The following is a 21,391-nucleotide window of genomic DNA, read 5'->3' on the forward strand; positions in this document are numbered from 1 at the left end:
TATATTTCTCAAATTACAAAGCGGGAATCGAATCTTTGATGTTTGAGAGGTATTGTGGATGTTGTTTTAATGTTACAATACAAAAATGCAGACTCTAATGTTTATCACATACAGTAGTAATGTAACTAGGTAATCCGTGTTATTGAAATCAAATTTCCTCAACACTGCATTGATTTGCTACTCCAAGGTATCTGGAATCATGGTAATAAGAACCTAAGGTGCGTGTGCTGGTAATAAGAACCTAAGATAAAGAATGAAGATGAAGAAAAGAAGGCGGTCTGTTGAAGGTGAAATATAGGTATATTGAGGTACATCCATTAAGGGCATTCGAAATACCGAGCCCTACGCCCAATACGTGCGCACGTGACTTGAGAGCCGATGTGATAAGTCCTGATAACGGACACATGCTCAAGTTATCCGCCCCATCTAACGTCCCATCTCGGTGACTTTTACCTTACTCGATATTTTAATGCCAGTTTAAAGATGTGTGAAATAAATCAAACGGTTACGTTTATCGCTTCATTCACTCTTCATTCTGAATCTTTATGTAGGTACGCCAAAATGGAGTTACTTTTTAACCGACTTGCAAAAAGAAGGAGGTTACATGTTCAGCTGTAGATGTTTTTTAAGTGTATATTAATTGTACTAGCAGAGAAATTGTGTAAGGCAGACCGACGACCTGCGTACAATGTACATATTATATTTTGTTAGGTTATTAACCAACAGATCACAAGTATCTTTGACTAAATAATATAACCTGACCACGTATCATTTTTATAGGCATTTTCACATACCCGAAAGCAATGGAATCATTAGATTCAGATAATGATGGAAACCTTATCTTTGCACTTCAAATCACGTAGTTCAATAAATAATATGTACGAGAAGGAAAAATCAAAGGAAGGAACCCACTTTGAACTTCGGTTTCGCTCTAAAGTAACATAACAATGACGAAGTGGAAATCGATAGGTCCAATTTATAGCACATTAATCATAAGTCAATATTTTCCTACCACACGACCTGCCTTTCCATCTGATTTTCCAGCCTGAAACGCTGGAAAATCTGATAATTTTAGACTCGTGGTTTCAAACTAAACAAAAATCAGAAGTTAAAGGACTTTGCTAAAAAGCTAGGCTGGAGCACTGCCGTGCCCCCAGATATAAGAAGGCTTTGAACAAAGTGGCGCCATCAGATAGATAAAGGCTGTACAAGAAAGGCCTACTAGGAGAGGACTAGACGGTAAGCTGATGATAGTGATATAATGAAGGATAGCTATCAATATGTATTGTAGCAAATTCATTTGTCTCCCAAGTCCCATCATGTTTTTGGATTCATCAGACTTGCATTTAGATACTTTGTTACAATACTTTCTCAAAACCCTCCCACCATTATGTCATTTGGCCACTTTGATTCGTATAACATCATTAACATGAAAGTATCTAATTACCGTAAATAGGTTACAATGTAACAGGCCAATTAAATACTATGTGGGTCAAGAACGAACGTTTTTAGTGAGCCACCAGCCTCGCTGAAACTAATGGCCTGGTACCAAGGATACATGATCTTCGGGAGGTTTATTAGGTGAACTCGAACGTAAATGATTTATAAACCGTTTCTATTTTATTTTTATGAAATAAGGGGGCAAACGAGCAAACGGGTCACCTGATGGAAAGTAACTACCGTCGCCCATGGACACTCGCAACATCAGAAGAGCTGCAGGTGCGTTGCCGGCCTAAATGTGTGTTATGTAAAATGTAAAATGAAAGAAAAATGTATGCGTAGTTTCTAAACTTTTTTACAAAAGTTAATATCTGTTGATCAATGCTTTAGATTGTCTAACGTCAAAACATTAACTAACCAAGGATTTTGAACGATCTATAAAAATATACTTCAGTCAAAAAGCCTCAGAGTTCGGACACTATATTTGAACTGTTTCATTTATTCATTGTTCGGTTAATACGTCACATTTTAATCCCATCTACTAATTTAAAAAGGAGTTATTAGTAAAATGACTATTGCTAAAATAGTGTTCCGGAAAAACCACAATAACTTGTACTAGTAACCGCCTTATTTTATATTTTAATAGTGAGTTCGTCAGGCAAAGTCATTTAAAATAGAAACATCAAATTCCTCAATAAAAATAATGGCATCAAAGTCAATGCGAATAAGTCGAACATGAGTCGGTGTCGTGACTAGAGGCAGTAAACAATATTAATCGATATGCCGACGATATTGTCAGGTAAAGCACCTGTTCTCGATTGCTCCGAACGATTATGTATCGAAGGTATCGATTTCGCGCGACTTTGTCACGTCAAGTGCCTTTCTGTCACGTCAACTATGTTTTCAATTTCGCACAAAAGGTTCGGACTCGATTGTTTGGGCTGAAGCTTATATTATGTCACATAAAGGTACGTTGCGATTATTATTAGTGATTATTGTAGTGTTACGGACATTCTTATAGGAATATATCAAATATATTTTAAAAGTCGATTTACATATTTTGTTGTGTATGAAAGGCAATTTAGGTAAAAGTTTTTTGGGTGAAGTGAAGGACTAAAAGTATGAATATCAAAACATATAGGAACGCACAATTACCTATACTAAAGATCGCCCAATGGTCGAAATTCGACCTTAGTTTCAACGACATTAGGACTACTACCTATATTTTGTAAAAAAAATATTGACTTTATAATTTTTTTTCAGTGTGTAAGCATTGTCTAATAGTATCTTAGATTCAATAAAAAACTATAATCCATTTTCAATTTGTCAACTTGTTGTCAACAGACTTCAACCATAAATAAAAGAGTATAATTTGTATGTATAGGCTTGTCACTCAAAAATCTTTCATTTCTCATGGGTGTGTGTTGTAGTGTGTGTAATGTTTTATTTGTTAAAAAAATGTATGATAAAAGCATAATTTCAATATAATATTAGTTCTATGCACTCCTTCACAATATAAACTATAACTGTGCAAAATTTCATGCACCTACGTTTCCCCATTTTTCGTAAAAAGGGTTACAAAGTTTTATTTCGCGTATTAATATTATGATGATGATAAACATCAAATTATACGCTCAAAACATCTAAATTTTATAATAATTACCGCAACGGTTTCGGTAACGGTCGCCGGTTACATTGAAACGAGGTGAGTTACGCAGGAGTAATTTTTTATAGTGCCCAAGTGTATGCGCAGAAGATTCTCTCTTCCCTTACTCTCATTACCCAGTGGGATGGATGACCGACATGACTGGTAAGAAGGGATCGACTTTTAACATGCCCATCCGACACATGGATCATTTTATATGTCAGATAATTTGATGATTAGCCTGCAACGTCCTTACCAAACTTGGAAATAACATAATATTTCCAACGCGGGAATTGAAGCCACAGCAATCCGAGTCAGGAGCCGCGCTCTAAAGTCTAAACCAATAGACTAGAGGCATTTTATTATAATTATAATATCGTAAGCAAAAAAGTTGATGTGGGAGAATCGGAAGAATCTGCATCTCAGACGTGGGAGAGCCATGCTTCGGCACGAATGGGCCGGCTCGACCGGATAAATACCACGTTCTCACAGAAAACCGGCGTGAAACAGCGCTTGCGCTGTGTTTCGCCGAGTGAGTGAGTTTACCGGAGGCCCAATCCCCTAACCCCTACCCTATTCCCTTCCCTACCCTCAACTATTCCCTTCCCTTCCCTACCCTCCCCTATTACCCTATTCCCTCTTAAAAGGTCGGCAACGCACTTGCAGCTCTTCTGATGCTGCGAGTGTCCATGGGCGATGGAAGTTGCTTTCCATCAGGTGACCCGTTTGCTCGTTTGCCCCCTTATTTCATAAAAAAAAAGACGCTTCAAACTTAATTTGTCAAATACGAGAATACTCTCCACGTGGAAACGCGGGCTATTTTCTCATAATCTCGCCTTTGTAATCGTTCTTTTGTTTGACCCAATTTTAATAAAGGCAAATTGAAGTCTCTTTTGTTTTCGCTAAACCTTTGTGACATCTTGTTATATCGATCCCGCTGAGGTAAACATTATTTATTCTTTGACATTGCAGAATTGTTTAGGATTTGTCTAACTTAAAATGACTCGCCCCTCCCTCGTATTCATAGTTCAAAATTCTTCATAAATATCAACTAGTGAAGTGGTGGTGCGCGTCATTTCAAAATTAGACAAGCTTTACATGCTTATTACGTAAACATGATATTTATTATTCGCAATACAAACATCGGAGAGGATTTCGATATAAAATAGATACGCCTAGCCAACATCTTATTGGTTAGTCGAAAGTTAAAAAGAGCTAATGAAACACGTGGGTTGTTCAAAACTCAGTTACCACACTGTATTCAGAGACGCTTACGCTAATTTAGGACAGGTTTTAGAACTGACGTCCCCAAAATTATCCTACAAGAGGCCACGCCTATCTTACTATCAGCCCTAAAAACTGTAGTGTTAGAACTAAGATCGGCTTAGTGCCTTAAATTAAAAAATAACACAAAGACAAAACATATTGTAAATGGACAATACTTTTACATAATTACAGCTGCCTTAAATTAAAAAATAAGACAAAACATATTGTAAATGGACATAAACAGTTTTACATAATTGGAAGTTAAAGGTGAAATCCTGAAATATAAATAACATTTTAATGAAATTCGAATTCTTTTGGGTAACAGGATACAGCCTAGTACTAGTAAGTTGAGTACTTATATTTGATACAGAAAGAATACAAAAATGAAATAAAAATTCATATTTCTCTGTTTATGGCGTTTTTTCTGCTACTTGAAAACCCCAATAAACTAATTCAACTTTGCCAGTAAACCCCCAGCCAGTTAACAATTCCAAATCTAAGACACAATAACCATAAAGCGATAAGTAACAGTTCGCAACTCACCATAAACGAAATGGCCCGCAAACTACTTAAACTTTATTAAACCTGTTAATTTGGACCTTTGCTATAAGTGCAATTAAATCCTAACCCTATCTCGTGTGAATACGGTTGATAATGGGAGCGTCGTTCGCGCACCATTGAGTTTTATTTAACTCTACCTTAGACTGTTAATAAAATACAAGTTAATTTATCACCGCATTTATTGTTGTGTAAAATTTTAATTGAGTCAACCCCGCACTGAGACTCATTATTTTTGATTAAACAAAATAAGAATTAAAGTAATTAAATAGAGACACTTGAGTTACTTGAAAATTTTAAAATAAAAAAATATTATCTATATTTTATCCGGTTCGAAGGACCATAAAGATGTACGAGGTACACCTTGAGAATTTCTGCTAGATGATAAAACTATAGATTTTTTTTTTAATGAAATAAGGGGGCAAACGAGCAAACGGGTCACCTGATGGAAAGCAACTTCCGTCGCCCATGGACACTCGCAGCATCAAAAGTGCTGCAGGTGCGTTGCCGGCCTTTTAAGAGGTTTAAAGGGGAGAGGAGAGTTTGTAATAGGGGAGGGTAGGGACGGGAAGGGAAGGGAAGGGAATAGGTTAGGGGATTGGGCCTCCGGTAAACTCACTCACTCGGCGAAACACAGCGCAAGCGCTGTTTCACGCCGGTTTTCTGTGAGAACGTAGTATTTCTCCGGTCGAGCCTGCCCATTCGTGCCGAAGCATGGCTCTCCCACGTAAAACTATAGTTGCTGATAAGTTGTATATTGCTACCCCCCATTGCTAAACCCCATACTTTATCTGTCAAACTCATTGTTAAGTTACAGTTTAGAGCATGGCATTCGTCTCTGAGTACGGTAGTTTTTAGTATATCGTCTAAATACTCATTTTGGGAGCTTGCGTTAATAATATAATAGAAGCTGCATGTTTATACATTGCATTATTAAAATATTATATTTAGCTACAAATTCTATTTAATAACCACTAAACACTGGAATCCGATTATAATAAATAGCATCGGTTGCTGCTGCGAAAGCAGTCATTATATTAAGACAGTTATCGTTAAAGCTATAGCACCATAATATTATAATATATCGAAACGAGCTTTTGCCCGCGGCTTCGCTCGCGTTAAGAAGTATTATTATACAAGGTGTAACAAAAATAAGTGATAATACTTTAGGGTGAGTATGTGTTCCTTATAGAGAGTTCACTATAAAAGTAGCAGCGCTGAAAGACCAAAATTTTTTTTCACTTTTGTATGGGGAAACTCGTGACGTTCGGGCGCTTGCCCATACAAAAGTGAAAAAAAAATTTGGTCTTTGAGCGCTGCTACTTTTACAGTGAACTCTCTACAAGGAACACATACATACCCTAAAGTATTATCACTTATTTTTGTTACACTCTGTATATAAACTTTCATCCCCTATTTGAACCCCTTGGGGTTGAAATTTATCAAAATCCTTTCTTAGCGGATGCCTACGTCATAACATCTACCTGCAAGCCAAATTTCAGCCCGATCCGTCCAGTGGTTTGGACTGCGCGTTGATAGATCACTATGTCAATCAGTCAGTCACCTTTGAGTTTTATATATATAGATCGTATGCAGGTTCATAAAACCATTTTTATTTGCGAATATTATGCAGGTTCATATAACGGTTATGTAATGCTGCGCTTAGTAATTCTTCTTACAGTGCTGTAATTTCTGTGTACGATTGCATCTGCAAACTGTGACGTTATGTGTATCATATACAAAATAATAACGCTGTCATTAACGACTAGTAAAGCTGTTTTATCGCATAGTAGTAGCAGCTCACACTGCTTATATTATACGTAAAATCAGGGACAATAATTTTATATACGACAGTCAGTAACGATGTAACAGAAATACTGCACAAAGTTATGTTGTATACACTATACAATAACCCTGCATACGGTAACGCTGTTTTCAGTCATTTATATACAGTAATTCTGCAGTCTGTTCACAGTAATACTGATTTAAGTAATGTTGTAACATGACGATAACTCTGCACACAGAAACACAATTTTCGGTAAGGCTTTATAGTATAGAATGGCATGTGGAGATACTGCTTTTCGCATACGCGTACACGCGTTTTTACATCAACACTGTATAATACAGTAACGACACTATTTTCAGCACCGCTGTATTCTGTACCTATAACCTAGCACATAGTAACACAGTTAACAGTAACTCTGCACGCAGTAATACTTATAATATACAATAACTCTACATACAGTAACGTTGCGTACATTAACACTGATTTCAGCTACGCTGTATTCCGTACCCTGCACACAGTAACACTGTTTTGAGAGCAGTCTGCACATGGAACACTGCACACAGTAAAACTGTTTTCAGCAATGCTGTATTCTGTACCCTGCACATAGTAACACTGTAAAACTGTTTACATAGTAACTCAGCAGTCTGCACATAGTAACGCTGCACACAGTTACACTGTTTTAGGCAACGCTGTGTTCTGTACTCAGCACACAGTAACACTGATTTCAGCAACGCTGTATTCTGTACCCAGTAGACAGTAACGCTATAATACACAATAACTCTGCAAACAGTAACACTGTTTACAGTAACTCAGCAGTTTGTTATAACTCTGCACATAGTTATAACGCTGCACACAGTAACACTGTTTTAGGCAACGCTGTGTTCTGTACTCAGCACACAGTAACACTGATTTTAGCAACGCTGTATTCTGTACCCAGTAGACAGTAACGCTATAATATACAATAACTCTGCAAACAGTAACACTGTTTACAGTAACTCAGCAGTCTGCACATAGTTATAACGCTGCACACAGTAACACTGTTTTAGGCAACGTTGCAGTGCTGGGTACAGAACACAGCGCGCTGTGTTCTGTACACAAAATAATAACGCTGTCATTAACGACTAGTAAAGCTGTTTTATCTGACAGTAGTAGCAGCTCATACTGCTTATATTATACGTAAAATCAGGGACAATAATGTTATATACGACAGTCAGTAATGCTGTAACAGAAATACTGCACAAAATTATGTTGTATACACTATACAATAACCCTGCATACGGTAACGCTGTTTTCAGCCATGTTACGAGTATATACAGTAATTCTGCAGTCTACTCACAGTAATATTGATTTCAGTAAGGATGTAACATTACAGTAATTCTGCACACAGTAACACAATTTTCAGTAAGTCTTTATAGTATAGAGTGGCATGTAGAGATACTGCGAAGAGCATACGCATAGTCACGCTGTTTTTACATCAACACTGTATAATACAGTAACGACACTGTTTTCAGCACCGCTGTATTCTGTACCTAGCACATAGTAACACAGTTCTCTGTAACTCTGCACGCAGTAATACTATAATATACAATTACATCTGTATCTACATACAGTAACGCTGCGTACAGTAACACTGATTTCAGCAACGCTGTATTCCGTACCCTCCACATAGTAACTCTGTTTTCAGTAACTCTACACACAGTAACACTGTTTTGAGAGCAGTCTGCACATAGCAACGCTGCACACAGTAAAACTGTTTTCAGCAACGCTATATTATGTACCCTGCATACAGTAACACTGTAACACTGTTTACAGTAACTCAGCAGTCTGCACATAGTAATACTGCACACAGTAAAACTGTTTTCTGCAACGCTGTATTCTGTACCCTGCACATAGTAACACTGTAACACTGTTTACAGTAACTCAGCAGTCTGCACATAGTAACGCTGCACACAGTAAAACTGTTTTCATCAACGCTGTATTCTGTACCCAACATACAGTAACACTGTAACACTGTTTACAGTAACTCAGCAGTCTGCACATAGTAACGCTGCACACAGTAAAACTGTTTTCAGCAACGCTGTATTCTGTACCCTGCATACAGTAACACTGTAACACTGTTTACAGTAACTCAGCAGTCTACACATAGTAACGCTGTACACAGTAAAACTGTTTTCAGCAACGCTGTATTCTGTACCCAGTACACAGTAACACTATAATACACAATAACTTTGCATTCAGTAATACTGCGCACAGCGTCACTAATTTCAGCAGTATTCCGAACTGCGCATACAGTATATATATTATAATTATATTACAATAACAGTTTTCGGTAACCCTGCACACAGTAACGCTATATACAGTACAAATAGCGCAGCTTTTCACGCCGGTTTCAATGTAATTAGGGCGCCTCCGGTTTTCCGCTCAAGTGGGTCTGAGCGGGCACTCCCGTTGTGTACTGTGACGTCATCCCAAACGCTTTCACTTAATGTAAACCCTCTACAAATTGTGCTGATAGTTTATCTGTTGATGCTTAAAAAGGCTTTTTAATAAGCATTGACTACGGATCTGTACTTAATTATTAGTGGCACTCGTCATATTTTATCATATTTTTTACACTATTACCTATAATATATTGATTTTGTGGTATATGATATACCACAAAATTAGATTCAGATTAGTTTTGTAGTTCGATTTAGAAACATTTCAAAGTGAGTAAGCTTATTAAACATTTAAAACTAAATCTGCTCGCTAGAGTTTTCAAATTAAAAACTCAAACCCCATTAAACAAATTTTCTGTTGGAACATCAATAGCACGTCTGGTGTTTATTAGTTTCGTTGATATTTTAAAGGTTAAGCTTTTTACTAACGCTAATAACACTTGTATAATAATTGTAATTGCTTGTGAAATAAAAATTGGTGTTGTCAATTTACCTGACTACGGCAAAAGGGATAATGATATTGTTCTCTACCACCATAACGCTTAAACTGTTGTCTACATTACGATTAATTTAATAGCTATGTCCACACTGTGCATTTTCAAATTTCAGCTATTGTAGTATTATTCTAGTTATAATAATACTATAGAATCTAGATGACGCCTGCAACTCCGTTACGCCAAAATTCGTTTATTGCGCGGAAACCGTGCATTTTTCCAGCAAATGTTTCCTAAATCTCAAAATCGGTTCAGCGGTTTGGGTGTTTTTTTATATTATATAATGAAATAAGGGGGTAAACAAGCAAACGGGTCACCTGATGGAAAGCAACTTCCGTCTCCCATGGACACTCGCAGCATCAGAAGAGCTGCAGGTGCGTTTTTTTTTTTTTTTTTTTTTTAAGAAGGCAGGTCGCTGTAGTCCTGACGTCACTGCGACCCATGAGGATATATTGTGACTCCTTCGTACTAGAGTATCATCCCCAACCCAATACTGCTCATAAATTGAACGATATGGTTGGGGTTGGTGCCACGAATTTCCTCTGTGGACGAGTATTCGTGGCGACCAAGGTGCCTGTTCCTTGGTGAATAGGTGTTTCATCCTCCTCCTCACAGAATCTGCAAGTCGTTATGTTACAAATACCCATTCTGTTTAGGTGTTTGTTGAGCTTTCAGTGCCCAGTTAGGCTTCTGGTAAGGATTCTTAATTGGTTCCTACTCAAGGTGAGCACTAATTCTGATTGTTTCTTGTTGAAGTCAGGAATTAGTGCCTTGGAGTGTTCAAGGCCAGGGGTCTCAGCCCATTGCTTCCTGCATAGTCTGTGACCCCATTCCTTGAGCACTTGCTTTGTGGTACTGGGAGTTATACCACAGACTGGTTCTGGACCATATATGAGACTCTCGGCCCCAAGCCTAGCCAGTTCGTCAGCGGTTTCATTGCCGGGGACGTTGCTGTGGCCCGGGACCCATACTAGGCGGATGTTGTTGTTTTTTCCTAGCATGTTTAACGTCTGAACGCATTCCAGAACTAATTTGGACGAGACTTCTGCGGCAGTCAGGGCTTTAAGTGCAGCTTGACTATCGGAGAAGATAAAAACGTTTTTATTAACTAGAGCCATCTCCAGGCTTTCTAGTGAACAACCGAGGATAGCGAAGACTTCAGCCTGAAACACGGTCGCAAACTCCCCCAAACTGGCGTATTTGCCTTTTGGTGGCCTGGCCCCGTAGAATCCGGCTCCCGCACGGTTGTCTTTCCTTGATCCATCCGTGAAACAAACTATGTCGCTACTAACTGGACATCGATTGGGATTTTTGAGGCAGGCAGGTGCGTAGCTGGCCTTTTAAGAGGGAATAGGGTAATAGGGGAGGGTAGGGATGAGAAGGGAAGGGAATAGGGGAGGGTAGGGAAGGGTAGGGGATTGGGCCTCCGGTATATTAACTCACTCGGCGAAACACAGCGCAAGCGCTGTTTTACGCCGGTTTTCTGTGGGAACCTGGTATTTCTCTGGTCGAGCCGGCCCATTCGTGCCGAAGCATGGCTCTCCCACGTATAGATATTAATATGCATCTCAAGTTATTAGTTATACTGCAGCAATCTTTAGCAAAAAAATAACAGTTGCTCTTCTTTTACAGACCGTAGAAGACCTTGAGGCGCACTGCAAGAAGTCGGGCATCGAAATTGTGACCCGTCAGTCCTTCCTGTCGGACCCGAGCGACGCCGTCCGCAACCTGCGGCGGCAGGACGCGCGCGTCATCGTCGGACTGTTCTACGTGGTCGCCGCCCGCAGGGTGCTGTGTGAGGTGTATAAGCACCACCTGTATGGAAAGTCGTACGTCTGGTTCTTTATAGGTAAGTGCATAGTTTTAAGATCGCTTAGTCTGGTAAATCTGGTCTTATGGACAAAAATATCGGGGTATGCGTTCTGTGGAAGTAAGACATGCGCTTGATTGTCAAACTATAATAATAAGTAACACCTGTGTAGGAAGTCTGGCTCCTATGTAAATAATAATGTACGCATTGTTTATAATAATAATAGGATCTAGTTAGACCCTAGTAGCGCGACCGGCAAGTGTTGCGGGTCCCTATAACTTTGGTGGAAGTCCGGTCCCTTCTGAGGTAGATCGGCCGGTCGTGGAGGGAGTCCTGTGTTTATTAGATCCGGGACATCCCTCCTTTATACGGCTGAAGGCGAACCGCAGGTGGTTTTAGTGACCCGCAAATATTTAGGTGTATGGTACACAAAATATTATACGCTTTAAATTATATGTTTTGTGGTAAAGATATACAGTCTATTTTAAAAAGTACTGCAAAATGCATTAGGGACAATAGGGATGATGACAAGGTCAAAGATTAGCGAATTTTGTTAATAAAATAAAGAAATCACGCTGAAAAATAAGTGTTCCCAAAATTACATCATTTTTATTATTTTTTTTGTTATGCGCCTTCAAAGTTAGATAATCAAGTCGATTTTTTTTTCAATTAAATTTCTTAATATTTGTATACCAATCTATAATTTATGCAATTAAAAGCAACTTTTGCTATGAAACCACTTTCATAAACGCAATATTTAATATACCTACCGGACAAAGTTCTCTCCCGATGCGTACAAACTACGAAAGAGTGACGTCAGTTTTTCGTAGCACTTTGTATGGAGCGTTTTGGGCAGGTCTATTTTATGAGATGTTTGAATTGTCATATCTTGGTGAATTTTTAAGCTATCAGAGTCATTCTTACAGCGATGTTTCTATTTTTAAGGGTCTTTCAATTAGACAAACCAATAAGAAACAAAAAAATAGTCATCAAGCCTATTTATTTATAAAGTACTTAAAATTCTTTATTTATCTTGATGGCCGAAGTTTGTTTGACGATCGAGATGTTTTCGCTCCCCGAAGGCGTATTATTAATACTTGATGAGCGAATTTCGACTTAACGACACTCTAGACTCCCTTTAAACTTTTGTAATCACGAGTATTAGTCGAGAAATTCTATAAAATATCATCAGAAACTAAAATATTATGTTCAAAGTCGTTAAAAGTGCACTAGAAAAACACTATTTTCTCTTTTAAAACAGTAGACAACTTTTTAAGTATTTTTACTTGCGAGAATATTAAATAGTTCTACTCTCGCCTTTTCAGTTATCAACTTAGCGAGTTTCGATCTTTTAAACAAGTGAATAAAGTTACTGATTTCCTACCATCATATTATGAAAAAACTTAAAACATTGAATTCTAAAATTTTGCGCTTAAGGGGATCCACACCGCCGTTTTTCCATACAAACGTTGTCCGCTGTTTCCTCCCTGGATAATACCGGTAGAGTTATAATTTTTTTCCTGAATATCTATGGCCAATAATACATTGTCCCTATGTTTTCTTTTTTTTTCATAATTTAATTATTAAAAAAGGTATGAACGTTCAAGTACCCAAAAAAATGGCCAGATTTTTCTCTGTGTTCAAACACCCATAAAACAAAACTGGCTGAAATATACCAAAAAAGTAAAACATAGGAACACAGCTCAAGCCTTGCTTTAATTGTTAATGAAAAAAGTACTTAAATCAGTTAAGTTTTGGAGAAGGAATCAGAGGACAGCCAATCGATGATTTTCTTTTATTTTATTAGAACTTTTGTCCTGTTGTCTCTATCGCGCTTGACTTGACTTGATGCGGGAGACTTGAGATTGGTGAGACCGCAATACGTTTTTAAAATACATAGATATAGATAAGAAAAAAACATTCAACAAACAAACAACGAGGGGGGGTATATTCGTGATAAAGCTGTAACATTAATAACAAGTCATTCTGATATGAGTTTTGTGTCAGAGAATATAATGCTAACAAATAAATTTCGTAAAGGTTACATCTTAATATAAAACCCAATACGGATAATATTATGGCAAGCTTTTTTTATGAAATAAGGGGGCAAATGAGCAAACGGGTCACCTGATGGAAAGCAACTTCCGTCGCCCATGGACACTCGCAGAATCAGAAGAGCTGCAGGTGCGTTGCCGGCCTTTTAAGAGGGAATAGGGTAATAGGGGAGGGTAGCGATGGGAAGGGAAGGGAAGGGAATAGGGGAGGGAAGGGAAGGGAATAGGGTAGGGGATTGGGCCTCCGGTAAACTCACTTACTCGGAGAAACACAGCGCAAGCGCTGTTTCACGCCGGTTTTCTGTGAGAACGTGGTATTTCTCCGGTCGAGCCGGCCCATTCGTGCCGAAGCATGGCTCTCCCACGTTTCAAATAAATGAAGCCAATCTCACGTAAATGAAGCCAATCTATAACTGGTTCTCAAAAACACATTCCTCGCAACACATCTCTGGTGGAAACGCAGCCTTACAGTGGTTGCTGGTGACCTTTGACATATTATCTGAAGAGTGTAAAATCAATATACCTCGTTACGGAAAATGCTATGAAGCTTGAGAAACGATATTATGAAATCATTATATTGCTATCTCATATTTCATAATGCACACTGATTTAAATAGATAAAACATGAGTTTTGTGTTTTATTCAGTTTGTGATAATAAAAAATATTGAAACCATTAAATAAATTTAAAATCAATTATAATTAATCTTAATTAAGGGATTTTTGCATAAAAACAAATTCTCAAATTCAGTAGTTGAACAAGTGCCATAAAAAGCATGGACATTGTAAGTTTTGAAGACAAAGTTTATTTAATGTATCTTATTATAAAAACAAGTATAAGCCAATTAATTAACAAAGATAAACATTTTTATGAAACAAACGAGACGATAATACTTATTTTAAGGTCGTGCATATTTTAGCAGGTTGTTTAACTTTAAAAGTCGTTTCAAAGTTAAACAAACTAACCACTTAAATACTATTAAGTAACAAACTTTATGATGATTCTTCCATTTTATTAAAAGTACTACCAACTTAAACTAAGCATAAGCTCTCTACTCTCTATTTAAGCATAATATTAAAGCTTTCTTAAAATTCTTAAAATCGCGTCACGGTTCGGTGCAACCTGATCCTTTACATATTTTAATGAACTAGAGATCGCCCAATGGTCGAAATTCGACCTTAGTTTCAACGCCATTAGGACTACTACCTATATTTTGTAAAAAAAATATTGACTTTATCATATTTTTTCAACTCTTGTCTCTGGGACTCAGCTGATCTCAGACTGGTCGCGAAAGCATTGTCCAATAGTATCTCAGATTCAATAAAAAAAAACTATAATCCATTTCCAATTCGTCACCATGTTGTCAACAGACTTCAACCATAAATAAAAGAGTATAATTCGTATTCTTGTCACTCAAAAATATGTCATTTTTCCTAGTGTGTGTGTTGTAGTGTGTGTAATGTTTTACTTGTTATTAAAAAATGTATGATAAAAGCATAATTTCAAAATAATATTAACTCGATGCACTCCTTCACCATATTATAAACTATAATTGTGCAAAATTTCATTCACCTACGTTTCCCCATTTTTCGCCAAAAGGGATACAAAGTTTTTGGCTCACGTATTAATATATAGATAATTTAGTAAAAATTTAAGTAATCACTAACTGCTGCACTCAGAGATAAACATTAACCCCCTTACTAATAAACGTTGTATAAGCTTTGAATAGTTATACAGTGTTTTGTTCCTGTCAAACAAGTGACATTTTCAATTGGATTGAAGAAGACAAAACACTGTATAACTATTCATAGCTTATACAGCGTTTATTAGTAAGGAGGTAATTACTTAAGGCCATCTTCCGATCGACCTTGACCATACATTTGCCGAGATCGCACCAAAACCCTATATTTTTTTTACTTATCTTAGTTCAAAATTGTCCCAAAAAAAATCAAATGTGGAATATGTAGTTAATGAAATTGTCGATCTATAATTGGCGTGTGTTTCAAATAACCGTAATTTGTAAATACTAGGCAGATACTGAATGTATGCTTGAATTTAAACAAATTGGTATTATTTTGGAAGCTGATATCATGAGTATAAAAAACAAAAATAGAAAATTAATAACTATGAAAGGAACGTTCTTAAACTAAAGATTATTGCTGTATTTTTATTATATATATTTTTTCTAATTATGCTTTCAAATTATGAGGTAATAAGGCTCTAAAAACGGTAAATTACGACATCTCCGTAGGGGAAGCGTTTTAAGGTCGATAATAAAAAACTTGTTTTGCTGGCATAATGGGCAAGTCGTGACACTTTATTTATCAGTGGGAGATGTTATTACATTACTGAGAGTACTCGTCCTCTTATAGGCCTCTTGGATATCTCTAGTGGCGCGGCGAGTGGCAGATTCAGGCAACACGTGGGTGTCAGAGTGCGATCACCTGTGAAATACGGTTTACTAGTTAAAAATGAAAACACGTTGAAAACGTTAAAAAGTGCTCTGAATAAGGAAAATATGGGCGGTACGAGGTACTGTTGTGTTGTAGGGTGCAAAAATTCCAAATCTCGGATTCGTGAATTAACGTTTTATTCGTTTCTGAGACGGAATTGGGAAACGTATCGAAATGAACATGCCGATTATTAATCATGCTTAAATCTAAATCTCGCATGAATATTTCTAAAATATCACGTGCAAGTTTTTTTAAATATCATTGTTTTATGTATAATAATATATTGTAATTGAAAAAACGATATAAATAAAATTATTGTCGGTTCAATATTTATTACTAATTCCTTCAATATTCACGTTCGCATTTATAATATTATCATACTAATATACTAATTACTGATATTATTAATTTACTTACTAATAATATTATAAGTGCGAAAGAATGTCTGTCTGTTACCTCTAAACGCCTAAACTGGGACATAGGATACTTTTTGTCTCGGGAACATGTACGGTTCCCGAATCCTGCGCGGTTCCTCCGTTGTGCAAGAGTTATGGCACAATTATATATTAATCATAAAAATCAAAGAAAATTTTCTTTGATAATGAAATACGTCTGCATTTTCCATTATTATTTTGCATGTATGGTTGAAAAGTTGCTGAAAATATATTTGCTTAGATTATTCAATACATAGCTCCACTTTCACGTCGTACAGTCGATTACCTACTCTGGTCTGTGGTATAACTTTTACCCGGATGATTCGTTCTCCATCATCATGGATTTCGAAGACTTCATGAACATGATTGCTTTGGAATTAGTTTGTGCTCTATAATTTTTAATTAGATAAACAACCTGTTTTAAGTAATAAGTAATAACTAAGAAGATGATCTTACAAATAAATAAATACAAAGTAAAAAATCATATTCAATGAATTTGAAAGAATATTTCATGATCGTGTATATTTAAGTAAATATAGCTTTCGATAAGTACTGATTTTCTGCGGAAAAAGTCTGCGGAAATATTATGAAGTCCACAATCAATAATAAATTGGCTCATTACTTTTTATTGTGCTAAAAATATAAACAATTACCAAAAAAGTGCAGTGATTTGTATGAGAATCATATGAGAAAAGCGCCCGTGAGTTTCCGCCGCCAACCGACCCGCGGCGTTGCCGTAGCTTAGCAACGATATCCAAGAGGCCTATATTTTGCTATTCTTGTACAGTGAGCGTTTTTAATTCGTGACAAATGACAGATATTTGACACGATATTGCTACCTAGCGTTGCCTGGTAGTAGGTAGGAAATTGTAAGAAAATTCTTCAAATTCTTAAAAAAATCCATCAGATTTGCTACTAGAACTAATGCCCTCATTGTAGTAAGCTTTAAAATCTATGGTATTTTTCATGTAGTCTACTGGAACAAAAGATTTTCCATCGTCTAAGGTAGACGATTTCAATTTCCATAAAGCGCCACTCATTATTTTTAAGTCCAGTGGAAAATAATGAACAACATTTTTCTTATTAAAAAAATTGTTAAATGAAGGTAGTAGTGATTTTTTTGTTAGAAACTGAAGAATGGATAGAGCCTTTCGTTAGTTAAATAAGCTTTTCTAGTCCCGGAAATATACCATAATATTATAACCAACATAAGTTATTAGTTATTACATAATTTATTTCACAAACAAAAGGGTTGGGTCGAAAGTTGCATGATTTTTACCATACCTAACCCAAAGGTCGCAATGAAATGACCGTAATCACTCTGACATTTATGTATTGTTATAGTTTGTGCGTTCTAAGATGATATGGGTGACAGTTTTCATGTTCCTTGCTACGGGTTCTTTTTACAAGAAAACAAAAAAAAAACTAAATGTAATAAATTATATTCCATCTACAAAAACAAATGTTTCCTATAATTGTTAATTCATAAAAATGAAAAGATGCTAAATGCTAACTTATTAATAAAAATTATAAATATTAACTGTGAAATAGGAGTATAAAATTATTGTTACAAAAAATTTTAAAAATGTCATATGCATGAAACGAAATTTATGTCAATAGAGATTGACTATGTTGAATCGAAATCAAATCGATAAAAAAGGGCGGCCATCTTAAATCGCCGGCACCACTGAAATGTCAGTACGAAATCGATAATTTCGATTGCAATTCCTTTACGATGTGATTCGATATTTTTAAACTATCGATAAATTTTTCTTAGTTAACTTCCCTACTATTGTCAATTATAATGTGTCACGCATATCATCATAAAACGCACAAACTATAATAGTTGGCCACTTTTTGCTGCGAGGGTTCAATTTGTCTATGAGAAAGTTTTCCCATGAATACTCATCGCTCATTTATTTTAAAGGTTTAGATTATTATTAATTGTTAATTTTAGTATCATGATATTATCTCTTCCTTCCTTCATTTCAATGAAAGAGAAGCCATAAGCCCTTAACTAACAGACGCTAGTAAAATTGGTAACTAGTTAGAACCCAATCATACCATATAATTATAGTATTTTTAAACGTTTATCAAATTTTGGGTACATTTAATAATTACGCCTTCTTTTCTTTTACAAAAAGCGAGAGAGGCAATATTTAATCAGGAAGTAACTTTAACAATCATGTACTAAGCTCGTATTCTGTTATTATAATTTTGTCTACAATCGTTTAGAAAAAAAAATGTTTTTTACACTGCAAATTACATTTTTATGTTTCATCTATTCGGATTGTACTTTCCAAATTCCAATTCCTTTAGGTAATACAATATTTTTCATCGGCTTTTAGTTTAGCTAACGTTATTTTATTTCGATTTGCTCGGCGGTTGGGTACGAAATAGAAAATCTTGGCGGCCAATTTCGTATAGTATTAGATTTTGATAGCTTATCGTAACTAAGTGCCGTCGGCCGCGTCGTAAAACGCCCGAGTTACGAGGGTGTGGAGTCGAGATAGTCCTACTGAAACTGAGACTGAATGACTATATACTGAGTTGATACAACGGAGACTTAGGCCGGTATAAATAGTACTTAAGATGCGACCCGGTCTCAAGACGCGGTTCGGCTCTGTGATTGGTCCAAATTTTGACAGCTAACCAATCACAGAGCTTGAGCCGTGTCTTGGGACCGAGATGCATCTTGAGTACTGACTATTTATACCGGCCTTAGTCTAGAGCAGTGGTTTTTAACCTTTTAGTCATGTGGGACCATTTTACCAAATGTTTGTGTTACCGGAGACGACCAAGTTGGTTTACCTAAATTAATTAATTGTTTAATAAAGAAAACAAGCACAACTTTATGATCATTCTTTTTATTTGGCAAAAATCTAAAAGTTACAGATTTTCATTTAAGTAATGTGATTCTTGTGACTGTATAGTCTTTACTAACTTCGGTATTCTCACATAATATAATGTATTATAGGATGGCTTCGCGGACCACTTGGAATGCCTTCAGGGACCACCGGCTAAGAACAACTGGTCTAAAGATTAAGAAGAGAGTAGTTAACTAGTTAGTCTTAATTTAACCAAACGCTGCTGCATAACTATCGTGTTTTGTTTTTCTATAATTATACAGTGTGTAACAAAAATAAGTGATAATACTTTAGGGTGTGTACGTGTTCCCTATAGAGATTTCACTGTGAAAGTAGCAGCGCTGAAAGACCAAATTTTTTTTTCACTTTTGAATGGGCAAGGGCCCGAGCGTCACGAGTTTCCCCATACAAAAGTGAAAAAATTTTTTGGTCTTTCAGCGTTGCTACTTTCACAGAGAACTCTCTACAGGGGAACACGTACACACCCTAAATTATTATCACTTGTTTTTGTTACACCCTGTGTATATTAAATCAACGTTTAACCTTTATAGGCATAGTAAGATTAGCTATTACTCTTGCTTCAACACTAGTACTCTAAAAAGAGCTCAAGCAAAAAGAAGAGAATTCAACCAAACGTCCTTTCTAACAGTCGGGCAAAATTTTTAGCCTAAAATACACTCCTAATTAATGCTATCTCTGGAGGTACCGAGGTAATTAGAAAAACTTGTTTTTTTTTTGTTACATCACGTGCCATACCTTGTTTTATCTAGTTATGTTCTTCAGGGACCGTGTGCCGTAAAAAATTACATACAAAGTTTTCATATCTCTACCACTCAAATATATTCGTTAGGACCGGGACACATAAACACGATACGACGTCGTGTCGTACCACGATGCGGCGTCGTTTTGCGATGGGACATCGCGTCGTGGGAATCTACGACGAGCACCGTAAAAAACTCCGTCGCGACATCGTAACGTGCCACGATACACGGCGCGACGTTGCGTCGTAGAAACTCACGAAGCGTGTTATTCAAAATTCAAAGAAATTAACTGCGACAATTCACCCTGCATTGTATCGACGGCGTCATGCCGTGTATCGTGGCACGTTACGATGTCGCGACGTAGTTCTTTTCTACGCGACGCCGCATCGTGGTACGACGCGACGTCGTATCGTGTTTATGTGTCCCGGCCTTTATTCCTTTCAGTTTAATTTAGGAACGTGCTAGCTGTATACTTACATCAGACTAATGTTATTTATAATCTTAGGAATTTTCGTTATGTCACAGTAGGTAAATATATTATATGAAATTTAATAAATAGCTATCAAGAAGATACCGTTTACACATAATATATCCACAAGCAATATCAGAGTTAAATCCGAACCTGTATCTCCGGTCTCGCCGTTTGATATTTTGGAAATGTTTCAAATTAGAGTTTGAATTGAAACCCGTACGGGCGCGGAAATATACAAGTTAAATATATTGCAGGCCGCGTCCAAAATAAACCAGCTCTATACGGCTATTTACATATTGAACGAGGTTTCAACTTGAACGTTGTAAAAACGTTAACAAAATATTACTACCCATATATTTTTGATACATTACTTGAACGTAATTTTATTTGTGCAGTCAGTAGTTGGGCCTTATTACTAATTATATTTATTATGTACTTTTTTTCGAGATAATTTTTTTATGTGTCGATTCCTGGTATTCAAAGTACCACTATGCCTGATTTTATCCAAATCGGTTGAGCGTAAGATACACAAAAGCGTGAGTCGTATAATTCTAATATATAAAATTCTCGTGTCACAATGTTAGATAGCGCACTCCTCCGAAACGGCTTCACTGATTTTAACCAAATTTTATATGCATATTCAGTGGGTCTGAGAATCGGCTACTGGGTACTTTTTATATTGATAAGTGCATTTGTTGAATAAATAGTAAATGATTACAACTCGAGACTGACGGCGACCATTGTTTGTGCGACGGAATAGCGATGGACGTTGCCATGGTGACATACTTATTTAGTCACTTCAATAAAATAATAAGGGCGAAATACTTTATATGGCAAAGAAACATTTGCCGAGACAGTTAGTATTATTATGTAATTAACTATCATGCGTAGCTCTCAAGTCTCATCTGGCAGAG

The 21,391-nt window shown here is 36.6% G+C and overlaps 1 protein-coding gene across 1 annotated transcript in view; it reads left to right on the forward strand.

Annotated features, from left to right (window-relative positions):
- LOC121729376 (gamma-aminobutyric acid type B receptor subunit 1) overlaps positions 1–21,391 on the forward strand; it is a 258,416-nt gene that overhangs the window by 142,035 nt on the left and 94,990 nt on the right. Inside the window, exon 5 of the mRNA XM_042117865.1 lies at positions 11,260–11,476. Coding sequence (XP_041973799.1) covers positions 11,260–11,476 — 217 coding nt within the window. The remainder of the gene's footprint in view (positions 1–11,259; positions 11,477–21,391) is intronic.

The sequence above is a fragment of the Aricia agestis genome, chromosome 8, assembly GCF_905147365.1.
Source record: "Aricia agestis chromosome 8, ilAriAges1.1, whole genome shotgun sequence".
NCBI lineage: Eukaryota > Metazoa > Arthropoda > Insecta > Lepidoptera > Lycaenidae > Aricia > Aricia agestis.